Source organism: Bos mutus, chromosome 25 (assembly GCF_027580195.1).
Source record: "Bos mutus isolate GX-2022 chromosome 25, NWIPB_WYAK_1.1, whole genome shotgun sequence".
NCBI lineage: Eukaryota > Metazoa > Chordata > Mammalia > Artiodactyla > Bovidae > Bos > Bos mutus.
The window spans coordinates 39307228-39317702 of record NC_091641.1 but is presented as its reverse complement, the minus strand read 5'-3'; the positions used below and the strand labels follow the sequence as shown (position 1 = coordinate 39317702).

Here is a 10475-nt window from a genome sequence, read left to right as displayed (position 1 = left end):
GGCTCAATTGGCCCCCGAGGCTTCCTGGGCAGGTGAGCCCTCTCCTGCAGCTCCCTTAAGTTAGCGGGTGAGGGCCGCCTTGAAATCCGTTTTGACCAGGGCACTGATTCTCAAAACTTGTCTGTGGGGGAAGAATTTCTCCACAGTTAGATTTTCGGGCCCACCCCGACACTCAAAAGCAAGGGGTCTCGCGTGACTCGGAGGTCTGCACTTAAGCTTTCCGAGGAATTCTGACCCCCGTACCCCGCTGGTCTACCCGTCGCACCCGATATAAGCTTAATTTCCACTAACCGACCTAGCGATCTCGCCCCTAAGGTTTCTGGGATCTCGGGCTCGCGCGACGGTCCAGTCTCCGTACCCCAATTGGCCCCCCCTTCGTCCCGCCCCCACAGGCAAATATTTTCTTCTGATTGGTCAGCGGTAAGTGTGTGGCGAAACCTGACCCAATGGGCGCTAGAGTTCTCAGAACGTAATCCGGAAGTTGGTCCTGAGCAGTTCCGATTGGTTGTTGACGCCTAACGCGCGTTGAGACTTCCGGCGTGGGTGCGGAGCGCGGAGTCCTGTGAGGTGAAAGGCGTGGAGCTCAGGTCCTGTTCTAGGGCGGTCTTGGCGGGGGCGGGCCAAGGGGCGGTGCGGCGGCGCCCGCGAGCAACTGAGGCTGAGGCGCAGGAGCCGTTTGCGCTAGGTTTGGAGCCAGCTTTCTCGGCCAGGGTTTGGAGCCCCGGGCCACCTGGCTGTTGCGGACTCCAGCCATCCTTGCGCTGGGCCAGGGGCGTCTTTGGCGTGCGCAGCTGGTTTCGCGGCCAAGGCGGTCTGGGGGCCTGAAGATGGCGTCGGGTCCCGGCTTCCAGGACCGGGAAGGGCTCCTGATAGTAAAACTGGAGGAGGACAGCGCCTGGAGCCAGGAGCTGCCCCAGCCAGACCCAGGTCCCAGCCCGGAGGCCTCTCACCTGCGCTTCAGACGGTTCCGCTTTCAAGAGGCCGCTGGGCCCCGGGAAGCCCTCAGCCGGCTCCAGGAGCTTTGCCACGGGTGGCTCCAGCCGGAGATGCGCACCAAGGAGCAGATCTTGGAGCTGTTGGTGTTGGAGCAGTTCCTGACCATCCTGCCCCAGGAGATCCAGAGCAGGGTGCAGGAGCTGCACCCAGAGAGCGGCGAGGAAGCGGTGACTCTCGTTGAGGATATGCAGAAAGAACTTGGGAGACTGAGACAGAAGGTAAGATAAAGAGCTGTTTTATATGCGGTTTGTTTGGCCCCAGTTGCCCATACGAGTTTACTTGGTTGCTCTGAGTAGATCTTATATGGGCAAGAAGACTTTTTGTAGATTAGTGAGGAACTTTCATTCTCCAGATTTGCCCCAAGTTGACAGACAGTGAAGAGTGCCCTGTTTCCACCTGGAGCAGTGTCTCCGCATTAGAGTGAGCCCAGGAGTTAGCTTGCCAGGTTCAGATCCTCCCTCTCCTTCACACTAGCTTTGGGACTTTGGGCAAGTTACTTAATTTCTTCCGGCCTCAGATTTGCCGCTGGTAAAATAAGAATGTTAAAATACCTCTTTAAGGTTGTTTTGAGAATTAGAGAGCAGTATGTAGTTTGATCACGCGTTTGGCTTAGAGTTGGTGCTTAATAGCTGTTAGCTATTGTTACATTACAGTCTGCAGTCTAATCTCTACAAAGCTGGGTGGCAGTTAATAGTGGAATTTAAAAAGTTTGCAACTGAAGCTCTGAGGCCATATGCCCCAGGGCCACCCAGATTTACCTTATCCAGTAGTGAGGAGTGGATGCATCTAGAAGAGGTGGGTGAAAGTGAGAGGGAGTGAGGTGGATCAGGAGCTGAGTGGGGAAGGTGTGCCCTGGGAGTGAAATCCCCCTGAACCCCACCCCTCACACACATTTTCTCAGGTGTACACAGGATCAGAAAAGTTTGGTTTTAGTGTAACTCCTTCTCTCGCTAGGTCTAAAGGGTACGCCAGTCGTTCTCTGTTGAAGGCTTGCCCTCAGAATTCTGTATTAATGTCCCTTCCTTTTGGGCCCTGTTGTGATGATGAGTGATGTGGGTTGGTTCCCAGGTCACAAACCGTGGGCGGGGAACAGAAATGCTTTTGGAGGAGCCTTTGCCTCTGGAAACAGCACAAGAGTCACCGAGCTTCAAGCTGGAGCCCATGGAGACTGAGCGAAGCCCTGGCCGCAGGCTGCAGGAGCTGCTAGGCCCCGGCCCCAAAAGGGACCCTCAGACTGTAAAGGAGAGGGGTGAGGAACAGTTATCTGGGCAAGCGGGAGGGAGGAGGGGCTTTGGGGTTGCCCCTGACACTGGCAGGATGCAGCCTCACTGCCAAGGAGGGAGCGTTTCTGACCTGAGGGTCCCCAGATATGAGTAAAAGATCTAGAAGTGGTTTGGATTCCTCTTGGGGTGGGTGAAGGGAGGGGGATCTCTTAGGAAGTCTTTTTGTATGCAGAAGAGAGACTTTTAGAGCTCAGTGAATGAGGGCTTGAGTGCTTGGGCCAGCAGGAAAGACTGCTGGTACTCCGTTGTTTTGGGTGTCACCTTATTATCCCTCCGTTGCTTTCTGTTCAGTGTTGGGTCCTCCTAGCAGAGTCTGGGTGTCAGGGCACAGTGGACACTGTGTTGTGATAATCCTTGGGTTGCCAAGATTTAAGAATGCCATTCTCACCATCATTTCTGTCACCTTCAGCATTATCTGCTCCCTGGCTTTCTCTCTTTCCTCCCGAAGGAAACATGGAAGACAAGGAGCTGACTGGGCCCCAGGTGATGTGGAAGTTCTCATTGTCTCCCCCTAGTTGTTCTTGTGGGGGTGGGGTCCTTTTGCCACTTAGGATCCTTACCACCTCACCACATGCACCTCCCCACCTTCTTTGTTTGTCTCCTCCACACTTCACTTGTAGGCCTAACACCTTCTTCCCCATGAAAGGAGTCCTGGGCACCCCTGGGTTTTGCCCTTTAACCTGTGACTCTGCTTGAATTGTTCTTGGTGCCTTAGGGCCTAAAGGTGATCTTGTGCTATTTCAGTTGCCTGAGAGCTTAGAGGACGTGGCTATGTACATCTCCCAGGAGGAGTGGGGGCGTCAGCATCCTAGTAAGAGGGCCCTCTCCCGGGACACGGTGCAGGAGAGTTATGAGAATGTGGACTCACTGGGTAAGGACTTCTTTTCCAAGGATGAAGACTGAGCCATTTCTGACCAGGGTCCTGTCCCTTAGCCACTTGCCTCCTGTGTGTCAAGTTCTGAGTTTGGCCAGGAGACCTGCTTTTGCCTAAAGTCCCTTGAACTAAGATCAGTTAAATATTTGTCAAATGCCATAGTTGGCATACTTAAGGGCCCCAGCTGCCAGAGATGAGGGCAGGGAGTCCGAGCCATTATGAACTTACCAGGGCAGAACAAGTCAAATCCAGTGATGCTCACCACCACCCCCGTCCCCACTTCCCACGCATCACCCACAGAATACTGTGGGGCTCCAAGTTCCTGATGCCTTGCAATTGTAAAATGCTTATTCTTCCTACCTCACTTATGTTTTCTGTGCTCCATTAGTATTTCTGGGCTCTTCCCCAGAAACACAGGTTTCAGGGCACTGGCATCAACATTCTAGCTTAGTGACTGTCCCAGTCCTTGAAAACTGAGGAAGGGGGAAAGCTTTGTAGAAATTTGGAAATGATACATATTCAAAACGGGTATAAGTAATTTAAACATAAATTAAGGTGCATCTTCATTCATGTTGAACTATTATGCAGAGATTAAAAATGAGGTCTGTAAAACAGGGCCAAAAACTGATTGTTGGATTAAGTGGAGAGTGTGTGGGTATTGTATAATTCCTTCATCTTTTCTGCATGTATAGAAATTCTCATAATAAAAACTTGAAGGAATCTTAAAAACAAAAAACAGGACTGTGTATGTTACCATTGTAGCTATCTTGATACATACCTGGTAGAAAAGAAGTTTGGTTGCCTGCACGGGGGCCTTCTCCAGGGTCTCTGTCATTGTGCTGTGGCTTGGCACCCTAAGTTGAGCACAGTTCTTTCAGTGAGTGCTAAATAAGAAGAGTTCAGATCACGAGTTCTTGGGACTAACCTTTTTAAAAAAAGTCCATGTTTGATGGAGTTGGAGTGAGCATAACACAGGATGGCTCTTTAGGGTTTTAATCTCAGAGTCCCAGGTCCTTTTCTGATTGTCCATCATATTACATTTTTTCCTTTTGGAATTGTCCCAACTTAGTTTCATAAGGGTCAAGGCTTTTTCACAGTATTAAACTTTGATTCCTCAAGGAACTGACCACTCTGACCATGTGCATTTGAGTGTTGTTTTAATTACAAAAGTTTTACACTGTCATTGCAAAAAGTCCCAACTACCACACAAGTGTAAGAAGAAAAAAGCCATAGTCTCCCTCATCTAATTTCTTTCTCTGGAGGTAACAGTGGGAATAGTTTATGTTCCAAGTAGTTGCTGTCAGACTTACTGCACCTTCCGTATCCATCCACTGAAGACAGGGAGCAAGACTGTCTTTGTTTCTCTTGTCTGGTTGAGGAAAGTGGTGACATAGAAATCCTTTTCTTTCATTGTGGTCAGAGTCTCAGGTTCCCAGTCAGGAGGCCCTGAGCACCCAGGTGGAACATGGAGGAAAGCCCTGGCACCCCAGTGTCCAGACTTGCAAGGAAGGTCTGAGCTCCAGGACCCCAGCTCCAGGTAAGGAAAGCAGCTGAGCAGCCTGCCCAGCTAGTCTCCGGTTGTTGGGAATAAGGTATTTGAGGGTCTTGGTGTAAGGCTAGCCTGTCCCCACTGCCCACTTCCATCCCAGTGATGGCAGGCGAGGTTCCCAGGGTGCAGAGTGTAAGAAGGCATTCATTCCTGGGCTCACCTGCCCACTTTTGTCCCAGTCTTGCTCCAACCCTTACTTTCCCGAAGGACAGAAGCTAGGGGCTCAGTTGGAGAGGGAGGTCAGGGCCCCCACAAGGGAAGTCAAGGCTGGTTTGAGCTCTCATTCCTGAGTGATGTCCCCACGCCTCATATGGCTGCCTGTCTAGAGTGAGTTACCAAAATGGGAAAGATGGGAAACCGAGGGAGAGCGAGGCCTTCTGGATTCCTGACCTACAGGCAGTATCACGCATGGGATTTCCTTTTCTCCTGCATAGACATAACATGGGGGTTTGATTTCTCTTGCTCTTCCAGGGGAAGAGAAATTTGAGAACCAGGAAGAGTGTGCTCAGTCTCCTTCTCCTGAGAGCATCCACTGTCAGGCGCTGCTGCCTGGCCAGGCCAGAGGGGAGGTGCCCTGGAGTCCTGAGCAGGGAAGGCCTCGGGACAGGGCAGAAAAGCTTTGGGAGCCTCCCACAGAGGATCGAATGGAGCAGTCCTTAGTGGGGGCCACAAGTTGCAAAAAACTGGGACGACCAACGGAACTGCAGCCGAAGAAGCTCCACTTATGTCCCTTGTGTGGCAAAAATTTCTCTAACAACTCGAACCTGATTAGGCACCAGAGAATACATGCAGCAGAAAGACTGTGCATGGGTGTGGAGTGCGCTGAAATCTTTGGTGGGAATCCACACTTTTTATCACTACACAGAGCGCACCTGGGAGAGGAAGCCCATAAGTGTCTCGAGTGTGGAAAAAGCTTCAGTCAGAATACCCACCTGACTCGCCACCAGCGAACCCACACAGGTGAGAAGCCCTATCAGTGTAATGTGTGTGGAAAGAGCTTCTCTTGCAACTCCAACCTCCACAGGCACCAGAGAACGCACACAGGCGAAAAGCCCTACAAGTGCCCTGAGTGCGGGGAGATCTTCGCTCACAGTTCCAACCTCCTCAGGCACCAGAGAATTCACACGGGAGAGAGACCTTATAAGTGTGCTGAGTGTGGGAAAAGTTTCTCTCGCAGTTCACACCTTGTTATTCATGAAAGAACTCATGAGAAAGAGAGGCTGTACCCCTTCTCTGAGTGTGGGGAAGCAGTGAGGGACAGCACGCTCTTTCTTACAAACCCCGGGACCCGCCCCAAAGCGGAGAAGAAACTCTTCCAGTGTTTGACTTGTGGGAAAAGCTTCCGGCAGGGCATGCACCTCACCAGACACCAGAGAACACACACAGGAGAGAAACCATATAAATGTAACCTCTGTGGGGAAAGCTTTTCTCATAGATCCAACTTAATCAGGCACCAGAGAATTCACACGGGAGAGAAACCCTATACCTGTCACGAATGTGGGGACAGTTTCTCTCACAGCTCCAATCGGATTCGTCATCTGAGAACCCACACGGGAGAGAAACCTTATAAATGTCCTGAATGTGGAGAAAGCTTTTCCCGGAGTTCACGCCTTACGAGTCATCAGAGAACTCACACTGGATAGAAACAATGGGATTTCTTTTGGGCCCAGTTAAGGTGGCCTGTTCAGAGGGGCCTGTTTTTCAGAGGTCATATTCCTTACCCATCGAGTAATTACCCTGCCCCTGCAGGGCAGGGTCCTTCTGAGGGAAGTACAGAAGCAGCAAAGGATTAGCATAAAACTGAAAAGGAATTCTGTTGGAATTAGTGAGAATAGCAAGTCTTTGAGGCGACCCACTCAGGATGGAATTCTGTGAAGTACTTCCTGTCCTAGGACACTATCCCCCTCATCATATTTAGCCAGCTTGTGATGTGGGTGCCTTATTCTGTCCTGTGTCCGGAATCCACAGACTTCCTCACTTGGGACATTCATCAGGAATATTTGGGCTCCTGAGGCCCTTGAGAGCAAAGAAGAGCAATCAGGTTTCCTGGGAAAGCAGGAGGCACCAAAATACTGGTGGTGAGTTGCAGCTCTTCTGAAGGCCTGGCTGGGAAGTGCATAGGCAGTCCCGGGCACCCACCGTCAATGGCCTGACCATATTGGTCACTGGCAGGTCCTAATGTAATTGTCACCTCAAACAAAAAGGAACAAGAGACCTAAGGGAAATAGTAAGACAGAATTTGCAGGTCTGCCCGGAAATAGGCAGAGGAAACTATATAAGTCTGAATTAGTTTACCCTTTGCAGAGATCGAGTCTTCAGAAGGTTCACGGAAGATGGGTTCCCTGGGAGACTTCGAAAACATGAATCCTGGGGAAGTTAGGAATCATGCCCACCCTTGTCGAAAATATGGTTGGATGTTAATAAATATCTTCAGGAAACATGAACTTGTGACTCATCATTGAGGGCCTTTGTCTTGTCCGCCACGTTGATCTGTCTTTGTCCACTTTGGGAGGAGGACCTGCTTTCTCTTTCTGGTCTTATTGCTAAGGAAGGTTCTGAAAAAGGTGACGGCAAGCGGAGGGAGGGAGGTGTGGCCCTGGCTGGCTCCAGGCTGAGGTCGCTATGTGGAAACAAGGGTCAAGCCCAGTGGCTGCTTTGGGTGATGTCATAAAGGTGTCCTCTAAATTTTGTGTGTGTGTTCACAGCAGTGAACATGCCTTTTGATTGTTTAGAATGTTTGCTTTCTTGCAAAGTAAAGATCTGGCTCTTCAAAAACAAGTTATTTTGGTCTAGGAAATGGTTGCCAGGAAAAAATGGTCCTGGTATGACTGAGTTATTGCCCACGAGTGGAGACAGACTTTGGAGAAGGCAATGACAATCCACTCCAGTACTCTTGCCTGGAAGATCGCATGGGCGCAGTCCATGGGGTCGCTAAGAATCGGACACGACTGAGTGACTTCACTTCCACTTTTCACTTTCATGCATTGGAGAAGGAAATGGCAACCCACTCCAGTGTTCTTGCCTGGAGAATCTCAGGGACGGGGGAGCCTGGTGGGCTGCCGTCTATGGGGTTGCACAGAGTCAGACACGACTGAAGCGACTTAGCAGCAGCAGCAGTCTACTGTTACAGGCAGGATTGATGACTTTGTAGTCATATTTGTATTTTGTTTTTTCTTGTAGTCATATTTGAAAAAGCAGGTCAGAGGTCCTTACAGTAGGGTCCCATGAAGGCATTGCAAGGGAAGGTTAAGTATATATACTTTTTACGTTACTCCTACTTTTACCCCACTAGTCTTCTTGGGAAAGAAACTAGAAGAGATTCCAGCTGGCTGTTTTGTCAAAAAGAAACTAACACTGGGGGCAATAAAGACCCCTGCCCCCGCAGTCCAGATGGGTACAAAGGAGGCTTGAGAGATGTGGACTGGCCCTGAGCAACAGTCTCATACCCTTGTAGCAAAAGTAGTGCCTGAAACCAGCAGAAAGTCTCCTGGTACCACGCATAAGCAATGTGAAAAAGCCTGGCAGAGGCCATCTAGAAGCATCAGGCCCGACAAAGGGGATAAAGCCCCATAACACCAGAGACAAGACAGAGTGATAAAACAGCACTAAGTCGCTTAGTTTTTATTTCCAGGGAGAGCCATCAGCAGTCACTGAGTTTTTACCCCATTTATGAAAGAACTTAACACGTTTTAGTGCAGTTAGGAGACGGAATGGTCCAGGGGAATTCAACAACAAAATGGTTAATGAAAAATGACTCAGGCCTACCCCCACCCCCCACACCATCTCTGACAAACAAGTGAATGTCCTTAATTCATCACTGAAACACTTTGAGCATCCCAGAAACTTCTGTGTTAAGAAACCAAAACTGATGGCTCACCAGGATCCAAACCTGCTTCAGGGAGATAGTGAGATTTCCCCAGGTGGAAAGGATGAGAAGAGAAAATGCTAAGTTTCTGAAATGTAGGCAATGGTAACCCACTCCAGTATTTATGCCTGGAAAATTCCAGAGACGGCTGGGGCTGGCAGGTTACAGTCCATGGAGTCTCACAGTCGACGCGACTGTGCACGCTGCACACACCGTGCACGCTGCACACACCGTATGCACGCACACCAGGATGTGTTTAGGACCTAAAGAGGAAACTGTCTGCCTCTCCACCCCAACTTCCCCTCTAGGCAGGAAAACGTTCTAAATCCTGGGTGAAGGATTTAGAACGTTCTAAATCCATCAGAGGGTGAAGCTTCTCTTGAGGCTGTTTCCCATTCTCTTGGGAGGGAGTCCAGGTTAAGTCTGGGAACCCTGCCACAGCCACCGGAACAAAGCGAGGAGGCTGGGTTTCTCTGAGGAGCTCTCGTCTTCAGGAAGATTTCCAGAAGCCAAAACGTCAGTCCTTTCTCAGGTTTAGGCAAAAAAACGAGGCTGCGGGTCCCACAGCTTAGCTTCTGGCGGCATCTGGGAGTGGGCGCAGCGCGCCTAGGACCTTGTGAGCCCCACCAGCTGGTCCCTTCGAGGATGGCTCCCGAGCCGGCCCGGGAGGAGCAAGGACTAGGGTGTGTGTGTTGGGGGCGGGGGGTGCTCGACGGCCGCCTTTCAGCAAACCTTTCCCCCTCCGCGAGGGCCTGGGGCCGCCTTGCGCAGGCAGCCCGCACCTGCCGCGCCCCGCTCGCGGGCCCTCCAGGGCCTTGCCGGCTGCGCCCATCCTCAGGCCCGCCCTCCGCGCAGGCCCGGCCCGGGCCTCCCCGGACCTCGCCCAGTCTTCGGCTCCGACTCCTGGCGCAGGGCCAGGACGGCCGAGCAGCACAGTTTTCCCCTCCTTCCACCGCGAGAAGTTCCTGGCGGCGCGACTACACTCTAAGCTTCCCGGTCCGGTCCGCAGGTGCGCGCGCTCACCCGCAGTCCGACCCTCCCTCGTGGTCCAGCAGGAGGCGAGCTGGTACGGGTGGGCAGGTCTCGGGCGGGGAAGGGTGGGCCTAGGGGCCCACGGCCCACTGGGAGCACCTCTTCAATTTTTAGTTCGCTGTCTCTGGCCACAGGATGGGGAACTGATGGCAGAGGAGACCAAGGAGACAGGTGCAGAGTGGATGCACCCTGGACTAGGAAAGGAGCAGTAAGGAGGAAGTAGAGCTGAGGTCAGACCTTCAGGATGCAGCGCCTACAGGACTTCACGTGGATCCAGGCCGAAGTCTTCGGATGACCTCCAGGGGCACTGAAAATCTGTCCCTGGTTTGTCTTTGCTCCGGTCTCCACTAGTCGCCCCTACGGCAACCATCCAGGGACCTCGACGCTTCCCAGGGACATACATTCTGACACCAGAGAGCCTGTGCTCACTTCCCCTTTGCCTAGACTGCCTTTTCCCCTGCTTCCCCCACACTTCAAAGGCCAGCTCAGAAGTCACACTTGCCCGTTCCCTATTATCCAAGCACACATAAAGCCCTCTGTGAACTCATTTTGGCTCTCACACACCCAACTGTGGCTTGTTCCTATTCCTAAATACTCAGCACAACAACGTGAAATTTGCAAAATCAATGAATACTGTTTTTTGGGGGAGGGATTGCTATTCGCAGGATTTGTGGGGTCTCAAATGGTGACCAGGGATTGAACCTGGGCCGTGGCAGTGAAAGTCTGGAATGCTAACCACTAGGCCACCACGGAACTCCCCCAATGAATACTTTTGAAAAGAATATGACTGCAGGTCATATATTCTGAGACGTTATGAACACTGGGGTAAAAATGGATGTTAATGCCATGAACTTGAGAGCTATCCAGTATGCTCAT

General features: G+C 51.4%; 1 protein-coding gene across 1 annotated transcript; it reads left to right on the top strand.

Moving 5' to 3' along the window:
* Positions 1-527: 527 nt before the first annotated feature.
* On the top strand, positions 528-7146 carry ZNF263 (zinc finger protein 263). The gene is made up of 6 exons (XM_005911261.2): positions 528-1214; positions 2065-2245; positions 2689-2762; positions 3024-3150; positions 4574-4690; positions 5174-7146. The coding sequence occupies exons 1-6, from the start codon at positions 828-830 to the stop codon at positions 6343-6345; spliced, it is 2058 nt and encodes a 685-aa protein (XP_005911323.2). The 5' UTR covers positions 528-827; the 3' UTR covers positions 6346-7146.
* The last annotated feature ends 3329 nt before the right edge of the window (positions 7147-10475 follow it).

What these genes read in the sequence shown, in the direction of transcription:
- ZNF263 (XM_005911261.2), top strand. Translation starts at nt 828, where the DNA reads ATGGCGTCGGGTCCCGGCTTCCAGGACCGGGAAGGGCTCCTGATAGTA. An exon ending in TTGGGAGACTGAGACAGAAG is followed by an intron (nt 1,215 to 2,064) that starts GTAAGATAAAGA and finishes GTTGGTTCCCAG; the next exon opens with GTCACAAACCGTGGGCGGGG. An exon ending in AGGAGCTGACTGGGCCCCAG is followed by an intron (nt 2,763 to 3,023) that starts GTGATGTGGAAG and finishes GTGCTATTTCAG; the next exon opens with TTGCCTGAGAGCTTAGAGGA.